Source organism: Macrobrachium rosenbergii, chromosome 5, assembly GCF_040412425.1.
Source record: "Macrobrachium rosenbergii isolate ZJJX-2024 chromosome 5, ASM4041242v1, whole genome shotgun sequence".
Lineage (NCBI taxonomy): Eukaryota > Metazoa > Arthropoda > Malacostraca > Decapoda > Palaemonidae > Macrobrachium > Macrobrachium rosenbergii.
Genome location: NC_089745.1, coordinates 31,632,990 through 31,647,989, shown reverse-complemented (window position 1 = coordinate 31,647,989; position 15,000 = coordinate 31,632,990). Strand labels below are relative to the sequence as shown.

General features: G+C 35.9%; 1 protein-coding gene across 1 annotated transcript in view; it reads left to right on the top strand.

Moving 5' to 3' along the window:
* The window catches only part of LOC136838910 (G-protein coupled receptor GRL101-like), a 324,916-nt gene that overhangs the window by 271,585 nt on the left and 38,331 nt on the right, over positions 1 to 15,000 (top strand). Inside the window, exons 17-19 of the mRNA XM_067104602.1 lie at positions 312 to 383; positions 1,325 to 1,396; positions 13,431 to 13,502. Coding sequence (XP_066960703.1) covers positions 312 to 383; positions 1,325 to 1,396; positions 13,431 to 13,502 — 216 coding nt within the window. The remainder of the gene's footprint in view (positions 1 to 311; positions 384 to 1,324; positions 1,397 to 13,430; positions 13,503 to 15,000) is intronic.

The window sequence follows — 15,000 nt, the reverse complement described above, 5'->3', positions numbered from 1 at the left end:
GGAACCCAGAATGAAATAAAGATCAAAGGTTTCGTTGACGTATGAGCTCAGCTGATGCGAATGGCTCGGGAGGGAAAGAGAGAAAGAGCTTTGAGTGTGTTTGTGAGGAAGTATCTTAAAAAAGGAAGATTATTAGAAAAATTAAAACAAATGAAAGCGAAAATGATTGGAAATGTATACGATACACTATTAAACTGCGACAGAGATATCTCCATGTTTATTTAAACTATAGCCAAAATTCGAAAGTCAAAAAATAAAGTAGAATTTGTGGAACTTGAAAATACTTCATTTCCAATTTGTTTTCTTTCCAGAGACCTTAGCCAACAGTACCTGAAAAATGTTACCCGGCATTCCTTTTTGGGACTTCGAACACTTCTTAGCCTGTGAGTAGAATGTTGAAAGTTCGTTTCTCTATTTGCATTACCATTTTGTTGCCACGTATTCTGCAGCCCAGCGCAAATATGAGTCCTGCACTTCACCGAAGAGATGCCCTTGTACTTCTTTTCCTTGGTTTTGAGTATGCTTCCATTCTCAGCCTCCTGTCTGCAGCATGCAGAGTGGAAGGTCGTTGCCCTAGTCACCTTCATTCTCTTATTTCAGGGAGTTATTATTGTAGTTGTGTTAAAACTGATTGTCTTTAGTCAGGTTCGTAATTTTCTTAGCTTTGTTTTTTCGACAGACTTATTTATCTTTTGATTTATGTTCTACATTGCTCTTTGAAATCATGGAATTTTGTGACTCTTCGTCTTATCTTGCTTCTTTATCCTAAAATATCTCACTGGAAAAATCTTTTTGTCAGACCCTTTATTCTAAGAAAGTGTCTCGTGTCTCAGGTGTTTGTTTGGCGAAGACAGTCAGTAATACCTAATGTACGCAGCCAAAATGGACATTATATATATAAATATATATATATATATATATATATATATATATATATATATATATATATATATATATATATATATATATATATATATATATATATATTTATTCAATTATACAATATATATATATATATATATATATATATATATATATATATATATATATATATATATATATATATATATATATATATGTATATATATATATATATATATATATATATATATATATATATATATATATATATATATATATATATATATATATATATATATATATATATATATATATATATATATATATATATATATATATATATATACATATTTATATATATATATGATGTGGGTGAGAGAGAGAGAGAGAGAGAGAGAGAGAGAGAGAGAGAGAGAGAGGAGGTATGTACACCTAATTAGAATGGATTTTTTTCTTACTTCAGGAATATTTCCCATAATCAACTGCAGTACCTCCCAGATGGAACTTTCAGCGGACTTTCAAGCCTTCTTGCCTTGTAAGTATATATTTTTAAAAAATTGTACCTTCGTAATTTTAAAGTTCATTCTGCACAACATTATCCAGTAATTCAAAATAATGAGTTACACTAAATGCACATACTTCAGAGCCTTTCGCCGTCTATAACTGGCACACATTTTACTGATCTATCTTGGCACTGCCGTGTTTTTTTTTTCTTGTGTGTGTGGAAGCTTTCTTTACAAGTCATCAATGTTCAATGCCAAATTAATATTTTCATAATAATAATAATGTTTAGTCACCAAAATTACTGATTTTTAAGCATGAATGTTATATTGAATAATTTAACAGTACTCATCATCATTACTGAAAATCTTACTAGACATCTAATGCTAAATACGTTCGAAATTAAGCACATTTCAATCTGTCGTTTACATTGTGTTACGAAAAATACTTGTATGGAAAATCCCTTAATTTATAAAGTCTTTACTCAGCTGAAGTGTTACGTGGTGTCGTTGAGATATGTTTAATCTACAGGAAATAAAATCTTTAACCAAAAATAACCCGGAACCAAATGGTGCTTTATAATAGCCAGATAGACGCCTCTATTTTTCGGAATTTCTCCAGAATTCTGATGCAGTTGCTATCACTGTACCATTTGTAACCGTAGTGTCTTTTTAATTAGAAAGCTTGTTAGTGGATGAGTTCTTTTGATATTTTTAGATGGTCTTCAGCTAGTTAGGCTGAGTTACCTAAGCGGATATGGGGAAAATTGTAAAATATCGGCTTTCGCAACGATCGTTTCCAATTAATTGTCTGGATATTTTCTATTGTGCTTCGCTGGATAAGCACCCCACACACACACACACATACACCCACACACACGCATACACATCACACATATACATATATACAGCGTATATCTTCTTCTTCTTCTTTTTAACGTGCTTTTATTCCCATTTTTGTATGGGGTAAGCACGATGCCTTCTTTTGAAGGACATATATATATATATATATATATATATATATATATATATATATATATATATATATATATATATATATATATATATATATATATATATATATATATGTATATATATACATTTATACACATATACCTAGCTGACTGGACTGTAGATGAGAAAAGGCTTTTAGATGAATAAATAGTCTAGTCGTCATTATATATATATATATATATATATATATATATATATATATATATATATATATATATATATATATATATATATATATATACATACAGTATATATAGTATATATAATACTAAAACTCTGAAACGTTTGTTTGTTTGTTTGTCTGGACACTGGAGCACACGATCAGGTGTTGAGTTGGTTGTGTCCTGCCTTCCCCAGCACACGATCAAGTGTTTTAATTTAGCTGTGACCTCCCCTTCCCTCTTCTGTCTCCCTCCCCTTCCTCTCCTCTTCTCCCCCTTCCCTCTCCTCTCCTCCCCCTTCCCTCCGGTCACCTCGTCCCCATCCCCTCCCCTTCCTTTCCTCCTCCTTCCCCTGTCCCCTCCCCTTCCCTCTTCCATCTCCATCCCCTCCCCTCCCCCTCCTCTCTTTCCCCTTCCCCCTTCCCTCTTTCCCTTCCCCCTTCCCTCACCGTCCCTTCCCATCTCCCCTCCCTCTTCCATCTCCCTCTCCCTCCCTCACCTTCCCTCTTCCCCCCCTCCCCTCACCTTCCCTCTTCCCTCCCCCTCCTCCTCCCCTCCCCTCCCCTCCCCTCCCCTTCCCCTCCTCTGTCCTCTTCCATTCCCCTCCCCTTCCCATCCTGTCCTCCTCCATCCCCCCTCCTGTCCCCCCCATCCCCCTCCTGTCTCCCTCCCTATTGCTCCTCACCCTTCCTCCTCCATCCCCCTTCCCCGTCCCCCTCCTACCCACTTTCTCTCCACTCCCCTCACCTTCCCCTCCTCTCCACCTCTCATTCCCCCTCCCTTTCCCCTCACCTCCCCTTCCCCCTTCCATTTCCCATTCCTCTTCCCCTCACGCTCCTACTCCCCCTTCTCACCCTTCCCTCCACCTCCCCTCCCCTCCCCCTCCCTTTCCCCCGTCCTTCCACCTCGCCCGTGAACAGGGCTGGTGCTGCCCAGAGATTTTGTTACTAATGTGGTATATAAATGATGGAACTGTCTACTATCTTTACGTCTTTCTATGCTGTTTGTTGCCAGAGAGTTTCAAATCGTTCATTTAATCATTTCCTTATGTCTTCTCTTTGCTTAATCAATATAGCTTAGAAGAAACATACGAACACGCTTATTATGTCATTACTAATCCTGCTACTGCTCTTTTTATTATTATTAATGAGGACACACAATATATATATATATATATATATATATATATATATATATATATATATATATCTATATATATATATATGCCATGATGTATATGCGAAGATATGGAAATGCTACATTTTTCATCACAATAAAAATGTGACCCAACGGGCCACAGGTGGTCTAGGCAAGATATATGATGAACCGGTGTCAAGATGCCATTACGTATATACTCAGGTATGTAAATGCTATTTTTTTCATCACAATGAAAAAGTGACCCAACTGGTTACGGGTGGTCTAGTATATACAGGTATGTATATATATATATATATATATATATATATATATATATATATATATATATGTGTGTGTGTGTGTGTGTGTGTGTGTGTGTGTGTGTGTATGTGTGTGTATGTGTATGTATGAATGGATTTTATCACATCACCGTAATTCATATACAAGCATTAAGCCACAAACGTCCCTTAATATCCAATTCGGTTTACCTCGGAAATAATATATTTTCATATACGTTACCCGGAGGGGATTTTTTTTGGTTGATAATAAGTTCGTCGTCTCGTGGGCTCGAACCACGGAAGAAAAGAACTCAGGACTACATATATGAAACTATATTATTTCCGAGGTAGAGCGAATTGGATATTAAAGGACTTTTGTAGCTTAATGCTTGTAAATGAGTCGCGGTGATGTGATAAAATTCATTCATAATATGCCTGCGTCCGACAAACGCACTACATGAGTCAACATGGCAGAGGTGGGTTGATATCGATTCTAATTACAAATACCTGAGTTCGACAGTGATTTGTAGGTGGGAGTCGGTATCAACTTATACCTCACTTGTTGGCCGTGGTTAAATGCGTGTCACTACTGTCCTGAGTTCTTGTCTTCTAATTATCAACTAAAAAATTCCCCTTCGGGTAACGTATACGAAAATATATTATTTCCGAGGAAGAGTGAATTGGATATTAAAGGACGTTTGTAGCTTAATACTTGTATATGTATGTATAAAATGAGAGGAAGAGAAACGTTTAAAGAAAAATCACACCAATACTCTAGTTGCAGTTTTCTTGTTGTGATGATTTTATAAACGAATCTATTGTAATATGTTAGTGTTTGCGAGCGAAAAATTTAGTTTAAATATATGTATGACGGTCATACAAGCACAATACTTTTTTAATACATGCACGAAAATTAGCCCATACAGCGTTATTCTGCAAACTCTCTTTGCAGTTATAATAAAGCACGTAAAAATAGGAATCATATTTCATTTTGAGAGTCATATTCAAGAAATTGAATGAAGGTAAAGCTTGTAAAAGTTATCCTGATACTCAAGAGAAGTCGGGTTCATTTATGTCGTTTACGCAATGAAATTGAGGCTTAATTTTATCTCTAGGTGAAAAAAAAAGGCAGAAAATGAGTTATTGCGGAAACCGCCCTTGTTTTCATCAGTCCGTTCCTTACAGTGTTTAATCGGTGTGATAGCTAACAAATACGTGTGATAATGTATTTGTGGAAGAGAATTTCAGTTGGTAAGTGAAGTTTCGAACTAATTCCTTAATCGGTTTTGCTCAGGACACGCATTATTAGTTCCCACAGGTACGCAAAGAATAAAAACGTGAGAATCTTTTGGAGCTACAGGTGGCATGAGGATTGTAATGAATGTTCATTCGATGTCTGGGTCGTGTCCCACTTCAGTTTCATGAATGGCTCTGACGTCAGGCTTTTAAAGTGGGTGAGAAAGATGGATTCATGTAAAGCTCCTGGATTTTTCCATAAATAGTTTTACAATTCAAATGAAAAGTTAAAAATTGCAGGCCTAAATTAGAGCGGAATGACAGTTGATGTGTGAGCTTTAAGCGTATGATATTTGAATGTCAGGTTATATGGAGTTTTAGTACTGTTGCCCCTGTCAGCATTTAGTTATTCTGTATACATGTGTTACACTGGAAATTGGCATAACCTTTTGAATAATAATAAAGGGACTTTTATTCTATTAATTGCGTTCATCTCGTGCATAAATTTGTGCGCGAGTATTTCGAAATAACGCCGGGTTCAAAATATAATTTAACAGGGTACTTGTGTTTGGAACTGTTCTTCAGCAAATTACAAACGAATTATGTTTCTTATTTCTTTTTATGAAGTTTTCCACTGTACATAAGGAAAGAGACTTCGTTAGAAATTACTCACTAAGGTACTACAAACATTTATGTACCTAAGTCGTTTTCAAACCAACATTTATATTTACTATCTCGATCATAGTAAATAGATATAAAACAGTATATATATGTGTGTGTATATATATATATATATATATATATATATATATATATATATATATATATATATATATATATATATATAATAATATGGAGTAAGTGCTGTGTGTGTAAATTAACCTATCTGGTGTGTGCGCACCCTGCGCGAGGGAGGGTGGTGGCCAGGGGAGGAGGAGTGTTGACGTAACGTTGGTGGGGCTTTTGTAAAGAAATATCAAACTGCTTCTGGTGGGAAAGTTTACTGCTTATACGCGAGTTTTTCTTGTCTTTTTCTCGAACTAACCGAAGACTAGCAAAGAATAACGGAACGAGAAAATGTCAGCTCTAGCGAAGAAAGAAGCATAACAGTATTTAAGACAATTATCATGTCCTCCGATCAAAAATCCAAGAGAGCAAAAGAAAAAATAGGACATGTCCCCTAAAGAAATTCACAGGTTGTAATAAAATTCAACCCACTGCAAACCTATTTCATGTCTTTTGGTTGGGCAGAGTCCACAGGTCCTTAACAAAACCACTCATCTCCTTCAAACCTTTCCATTCTTACCTTTATGTCTTTAAGAAAAATCCCGTGGTAACACAAGGCCGAGTGAATATAATTAGTCTAAAACCAATGTAAAGCTTTGTCAGATTTAAAGTTTCAAATCTACAAACAAAAATAGTTCTCTAGCTTCTTAACTGATTATTGTAGTTAACCTTTAGAAAGACTTTAAAGATTTTTCCATCGATGCAGACTAATGAAGGAGGGGAATCATAAACAATGAAACAAATAGCATTTATACTTGAAACTTTTTGAGAAATTATGACCTGAAAGCGTAAAGCATGATAAAGCTGAATTTACTATCCACAATTGAGTACAAATTAACGTATAATACCATGTTCACACATTAATTTGTTTATGAGCATACATGATTAAGTTGAGATAGAAGCTGGCACGCACATGCACTAATAAAATATTTATGTAGGTGTATGTATGTTTTGAGATTATATTAATACGTATGGATGGCATAATACAAATCATGAAATCTGTCTTTAGGTTACATCTATTCCATTTTTTAGCAATTTAGATATAAAGTACGATAATGATGGCTCTTTTCATGTTTGCTGACTTCTTTATTAAATGAGCAGGCTGCGTCGTGTAGCTACATTTCACCACGTAAGTAATGGGGAGTTGATTTAATTATTACAAAATAAATACTCCACTGTCAGTTCTTTGATGTCTTTTCCTCCGCGCGCTTTTAGAGTGACTTTCATTTGGCATTTTCTGTCATGGGCTTTTGAAAAAAAAGTTGCCTGTCTTGAGAAAGGAAGGTGTACCATCTTTGCTTTTTTTATATGAAATGCCAAATGTACAGAAAAAGTGTTGTCTCTTCGTGGCAAAAAACAATTATCTGATATTTTTTTTTTTTTTTTGTACTTAACAGTGTCCACAATGTGCATAAAACGTTTTTTTCTAGAGTGTATCTTTTTTCTTGTTATTCAGTTAAGTGTGTTTGTATTAGTAAATAAATGTTTGTGTTTGATCATTTGATTAATTCAAGTCATCATATTGACTGTACCATCATTGCATATCCGGTGAAAAACTGAATCGTTAATATTCTTGTTAATCGAGTTCATAAAAAATTTGCCAATTAGCTTCCAGACTGAATGGTGCGGCAGGATTTCAAAGAAATTTCGCAGTTAAAGCCGAAAGATTGCCGAGTTTTTCGCAACAGGTTGCAATGCTCCACTGCCTGAATTGGTGTGTTGCAGTTAACGAGAACGCCAATCATTATTCTATTTTTGACAGTCATGCACCTTTCATCATAGAAACTTTTGCTACAGAGTTCTGCCTGATCTATAGTATACTTACAGACGTATAAGATGAAAAGTATACTTCATTATTATTAATTTGCTAATCCTCCATGTATCGACATTGCACTGAAACGGTCCCACGCACACTTGAGGCTTAACGTTCTTACAGATTTTCAGTTCTTCTTCTTCTTCTTCTTCTTCTTCTTCTTCTTCTTCTTCTTCTTCTTCTTCTTCTTCTTCTTCTTCTTCTTCTTCTTCTAATTATTATTATTATTATTATTATTATTATTATTATTATTATTATTATTACATGTTTTCAGGCTGATGATCAAATTCATGTCTGTCTAGTATCTTCATTATTCCTGGTTTCCGGGTATGCAGAGCACATCCTATATTTCAAATAGTCCAGTATTTATGCTATATGTACTTGATTTTAGACGTGTATGACATACAGTATCTGGATCTATGGCTATAAGCCAGTGTCTGCTATTTTGTTTGGTTAATGACCACTTTCTTCAACTATATTGTGGCCCCTCTGAAAGAATTTAATGTCCTTTTGCATACGGGATTATTATAATGTCATCATGTTTATTATAGTTTGTTTTGGAAGCATATTTTTATGTCAACTATTTCTTCTTCTTTCCTAGGAATGTTCTCCATTAAAATGTTAATCATAGAGAACCTCAAAAGTCGAGCTATGGTGCTCTCGGGCTGGTTGACCATTTGAAGTGTAAACACATGCAGTCACATAAAGCAGTAATTTAGTGGATTTTCTAAAATAATTGTTTTCCAGTGGCAGACATAATTCAGAAACCATAACAAAAATGCATGTCTTGTCATCACATTGTATCCTATAATAAACAAGTAAAAAATGCTCCGAAGTTTCTTGGCGCAGTCGAGTTTTCTGTACAGCGTATAATGCTATAAAAAACTTTCATTCCACGGCTCATGAAACTCTTAGCCGCGGCTTATGAAACTTTCAGCCACGGCCCGTTGGTGGCCTGTGTTGTTGGTACCTACAGCGGTGCCAGACGTACGAATATGGCTAACTTTAACCTTAAATAAGATAAAAACTACTGAGGCTAGAGGGCTGCAATTTGTAAATAACATAAAAACTACTGTATGCAATTTGGTATATTTGATGATTGGAGGGTGGATGATCAACATACCAATTTGCAGCCCTCTAGCCTCAGTAGTTTTTAAGATCTGAGGGCGGACAGAAAAAGTGCGGACGGACAGACAAAGCCGGCACAATAGTTTTCTTTTACAGAAAACTAAAAATAATCAGAGCTGTGTATTCCAAACCAAAATATCTAGCCTACACCTGGCTAGGTTCGACATGCGGGAATCCTTGAATATAGTGTAAATACTAAACACTCAGAAATCCGGGCGAGCAACCCATAATTGGCTATGCCCTCATACCTGGAATCTAGTAATGTAACACTGAGAATTCGGGAATGTAGCACAGATACTATTTTTATTAATATTCAGTAAATGAAACCTATTCATATGGAACAAGCCGACAGGCGCCATTAACTTGAAATTCAAGCTTCCAAAGAATATGGTGTTCATTAGGAAGAAATAAGAGGAAGTAAAGGGAAATACAGAAAGAAGAGGTACCACTTATTAAAAAAGAAAAAATAAATTAATAAATAGACAAATAGATAAAAATGTATCAAAATGCAAGAAGAATAGTATTAGGGTAGTGAACTATTGCATTTTCGCTTGAACCTCTGAAGTTCCAGTTGCACGACATCCTCTGGGAGGCTGCTCCACAGTCCAAGGGTATGAGGAATAAAGGACCTCAGGAACTGAGAAGTTCGACAGCGAGGAACATTTACTGCATGTTGGTGCTGCTGTTCAGCGAATCTGGTTGCTCTCGGCATATAAAGGGGTCAGGGATCAATTGTGAATGTGAAAGATCTCTGTTGAATCATACCTTATGAAAAAGTGACAAACAAGAGACCATCCGTCGATGGTCCAAGTCATAACTGATACTATTAGGAAACAGAAACCTACCACCACGAACCACTCTATCTAAAAGAGATAAATCTCTGGCAGAAGCAGATATCCACACTGGAGAACAGTATTCCAGTTAAGGAAGTGCAAATGACCTAAAACCGGATGCATTGATTTTATCACTGTTATAAATACGTGTGAGCCTTACGAACAATACCTAACGTGCGGCATTTGCTGAAACTTTCATCGGATGTTTCTCAAAAGTTAGATGTAAGTCAAAAGTTACGCCTAGAATAGTTAAAGCTTCAGACTCATTCAACAAAGTTCCATCCACCTGAAGGGGAGGATGGGATGGGAAATCTGTACGAGATCTGCTAATCGATTGTGTTTTCATTTTACTGGAGTTCAGCCTCACCCCACCGACTACACCATTTCCTGATTGTCCCGATTGAGGCTGAGGGCAGCTTCATTTCTCATACGTGGAGACTTTACTACACCCACAAGTGTTGCATCATCGGCATACTGAACAATCTTGTTTTCCAGGCCAACAACCATATCACTTGTATACGCTAAAAATAACAGTGGACCAAGAACACTGCCATGTGGAACTCCAGACACAATAGCTCTTGGTTTACTAAAGATCCCGTCCACAGCAACTCGCTGCTGCCTACCTGTAAGGAAATCTTGAGGTAATCTTAAAACATATCCACCCACTCCAAGATTCTGAAGTTTAAAAATAAGTGCCTTGTGATTTACTAAATCGAAAGCAGCACTAAAATCTGTTTGAATTATTCTCTGCACTCAAAACCCTCATCAAGATTCCTCTGCAAATGGAGCATTGCAGGTACCTAACTGCTTTCTGTGTACATAGTCATAATGACTATCAGCTAACAATCCTTTAGTTTCCACATACTTATATATTGGCTTAAAAATAAGTTTTTCAGCAACTTAGGAGAGCACAGGGAGAATAGATATTGGCCTGTAGTTACTGCAGTGTGCAGAAATGCCACTCTTTGGAACAGGCACTATATTACTAAGCTTGCCTCATCCACAAAGATACTACGTCGACTTAAAAATCTATAGAATCAAGTAATCTTGAGAGACAACACACTAGAAACTTTTTTTAAAAACAAAGGGAAGAAACCATCAGGATGTTCTCCACCCCAACTATCAAATTTATCCATAATTTTCTTAACATCCCTGGAGCGAAATGCAAATTTTGAAAGAATAGGTTCAGGATAAGTATCAGGGAGAGGGACATCCTCAGCTAATTGCTGAGCTTCAAAAGTTTGATGAAGCAGTTCAGCCTTTTCCCTAGGGCCACTAACCAGTCTACCATCATCTGTTAGTAGTGGTGGAATGGAAGACGAGCATGACCCAAAGATAGATGATGCCAATTTGGTCCACCACAGATGAGGCTGAGTAATTCCTTCAAGTTTCCTCTTCAAGGAATTATTGTAATTTCTCTCGGCTGTATAGTAATTCTATTCGCATTACGGCGAGACTCAACAAAAATGGTGTAACTTTCATTTGAACGATTTTGTCTCCATGTGTTGAATTTGGTCTGTTTGTCATGTAGGCTCGTCTACATCTACCATCAGACCATGGCTGGTCATTTGTCCTAAATGTGATGGCCTTTCTAGGGACATTGCTTGTTGGAATAACCATCAGCATTTCATTAATTTCTCCTTGGGATCAAGGTCTAATGTAGCAACTGAAATATTAAGTGCCTGACAAGCTTCAATAATGCGATCCCACTAGACACTCGAAATGCAGGTAATGAGAAGGTTGCACGCATGTATTCCAGGAGAGTAGCTTCCTGGGTAGATTCCAAATCAGGTTAATTAGCAACTCTATTTTTTATTGCTGTACGTTTTGAACAGTCGCTGAGAATAGTAAGTTAAATAATAACCCTCAGCGGCTGAAAATGTGAGGACAGTAAAAAATATAGGAAGAAAGTCTGTTGTAAAATGAAATGTAGGTTAATTTTGAAACTGACTGGTGGCTTTTATGAGTCTAAATAATGTATGGAACAGAATCATTACGGTGAAATTAATTTGTCTTAGTTTTAAAAGGGAGTAAACATCCTAAAGTTTTCTGGAAGGCTGTCTCACTGTTTTTCAGCAAAAGAACAGCATACATCTGAGAGTGGTTAAATAGAGATCTTAGGAGGTGCCATTACGCTTTTTATTTTTGTAGATATGGATATGATATCTTGCAAACAAAGCAACGTTTTTGACAGTATTAGCGAGATCTTTTCTAATGCCGCAGACAGTAATCTGGCAGTCAGAGGTAAAACTATATGAATATTAGGTACGTTGTTAATTATGCAGATTTAATCAGGATGTTGATGCGTGGCACAAGACTAATACGATTATTAAACTCTGAACTTTCTCGACCTCCGTTACCTGCCAGTCTGCTCTAACTTAAATAATGCCGGATGTTAATTCATTTTGCATAAGGGAGGCAGAATAACTTCAATAAAAATTGAATTCTCTGTTTATATATCTGTAATTCTAAAATCCAAGATGAACAATCATATCATCACTGAAAACTAAAACAAGTTTCAAAGCAGCAATTATCCTAACGTCAGTATCTTTGAAACATCCGCTGGAACTTGATTTTGTACATTGCCAGAAATGCTTACGTGTTCAATGATTTAAGAAATCTGCTGTTATAAAACTAACGAAGCACACACATCAGGCGAATTGCTAACGCCTGAACAAAGCCAGTTGTATTGGATATCACTACATTCCTTTGAGATCAAGATATTTAAAACACATTTTCTTTAGTTGACTTTGCGTTTAGGTAGATTCCAGGTACACATATTATTGTACGTCCTGAGTATTTTCTTACTTGACGATTCAAAAATATTGTTCTGGCTAAACGGTAAGAAGACGTAGCGTACTGCATCTGTGACACTCTGCTTATGTACATTGCTACAGCTGCATGTCCAAGTATATTCATCAGTTCATCAAACACTGTAAAGACTTTGAAATTAAAGTTGTTACTCGAAAAATTTTTCATATAGAAAAATTGAAATGAGTTGCTGGCTTAGGTTTCTTTCATTGTGCCTTACATAACTCAAAACAAAATAGATATAGAATTAAAATATGATATATCAACAATGAAATCAAGAAACAAAAGTGAAGCAGTAGAAGATACAACGCTGATATAAGCAATAATGATAAAATTGTTAAAAACTCCATATTACAGGTTCCGGAAGTGAAAGGTCATCAAGGTGCCTTTTGATATTCGCCCATTTAATCACGGGAAAGAATCTGATTGCTTAGTAGTTTATCTGTTGACTCGTTTTTCCACTATACTGTATTTGTTAAGATATATTGAAATATTTTAGGAAAGGCATGAGCATTATATTTAGGCCCATTATTATAAAAATAATCGGTGAATAAGGGTTAAATACAAGAGAGCATTTCCATGTAATTCCAAAATTTTTGCCTGCCAAATGTTTTAACATTTCTTGTTAGTGTGCATTGCATCCAGTGGATTGTTATTGCATTGCTCCATTTAACCGTTTTCATGCTATTTGCAAACCTTAATATCTTGTATTTTTTTATGAGCCCTAGGTTGTTTAAATTCTTTACTCGTTGTGATGTGCTGCCGCATTTTTGTTATCTAATGTTTGATGTAAATATTTTGATTAATCCTAAAAAATATATGCAGGCAGAAATACTTTTAACCACAACGCCTCTTTTCTTTATCTTCGACAGGGATGTGAGGAGGAATCAGATTGCTGTTATGGGCAGCAGACTTTTTACTGGGATGACAAGTCTTGATGAACTGTAAGTAAATAACTTAGTAATTCCTTGAATCGTCTAGAATGTCGCTGAAATTCTGTTTTCCTGAGGGACATCAATTATTCTAGTTATATTTAATAAGATCGGCTGTTCTATTCAGTAATTCTTTGTTGAGTAACGGCTGAAATCTAATAATCTTTTTACAAAGTAACAGTAGACAAAGCAGAGGAAAATGCTGGAGGCATTTCTGTATTGTAAGCCATCGCGTATTAAGGAATTTATAATTTAAAGATATCTGGGAAACTTTGTTGCCACTGATGACCTCCTGGGAAGTGCATTTTTTTCCTAGATGAAACTAAATAACATTGAGAACTAGTTTATAAGAAACAGCCGTCTAATGAGGAAGTCATTCTTTGTCTGTTTCAGTTGTTTTTCCCTGCATGTTTCACCACCTTCAGTTTGATATACATCTCATGCTTATCGCCTTCAGAATCATGTTATTCTGAGTCACCTCTGTTACCTTTTAGTAGCATCGTGAATAACAAAATATTTATTGGGATGTAGGAATTTAAGAAAGGTTTTTAATAATTATACGCTCTAATGATTACGTTGATGTGCAATTTCATGATATGATACTTGTGCGAATTGGTAGAACTCATCCGTCAGAACTGATACAGCTACAAATCTAATTTGGTTCTGTTTCCCAGGTTAGTAGCTGCCAATACGTTTAATGAAAACCTCTTGTTTAGTTTTGATTGAAATTATAATCTGAGCTTTAACATTGCAATGAACCATAGCTGATTGAGTTTCTTGTTAGGATGAGGGCACTGTGAAGTTGCACCCAATGGTAGACAGGGACATGAGAGATTCCTATCAGAATATCGTATTACTGCTATTTTGCGAAACACTGAGTATTGAGATGAGCTTAAATAACAGAGTATCAGATATTACTGCTAAAACTAAAGAATACTGAACAAACGATTGAAATTTTGATAGTCTGAATCCCAGACACAATTTAAATCATAAACAGCTTCTTCTGAGATTAAGCATTGTTCAAAACGGTTGCCTGACAAGAATTACATAACGTTTTACAATGAGGCATGTAGAAATTCGAAAGTTAAGTATACCTTAGTTTTACCAGACCACTGAGCTGATTAACATCTCTCCTAGGGCTGGCCCGAAGGATTAGACTTATTTTACGTGGTTAAGAACCAATTGGTTACTTAGCAACGGGACCTACAGCTTATTGTGGAATCCGAACCACATTATAGCGAGAAATGAATTTCTATCACCAGAAATAAATTCCTCTAGCTCTTCATCAGCCGGCCGGGGAATCGAACTCTGGCCCAGCGAGTTCCAGTCCGCAGCTATACCGACTCACCCAACGAAGAGTTATTCGAGTGAGGTCATAGGCGAAGAGTTGAGAAGTAGAAATACTGTATTTAAGAGCATAAATTAAGAAATCTGATATCACTAAAGGGTAAAACCGTAAACAGAATTTGATTAACAACTGTATCCCAAATCTTAACAAATGCCTTTGAAA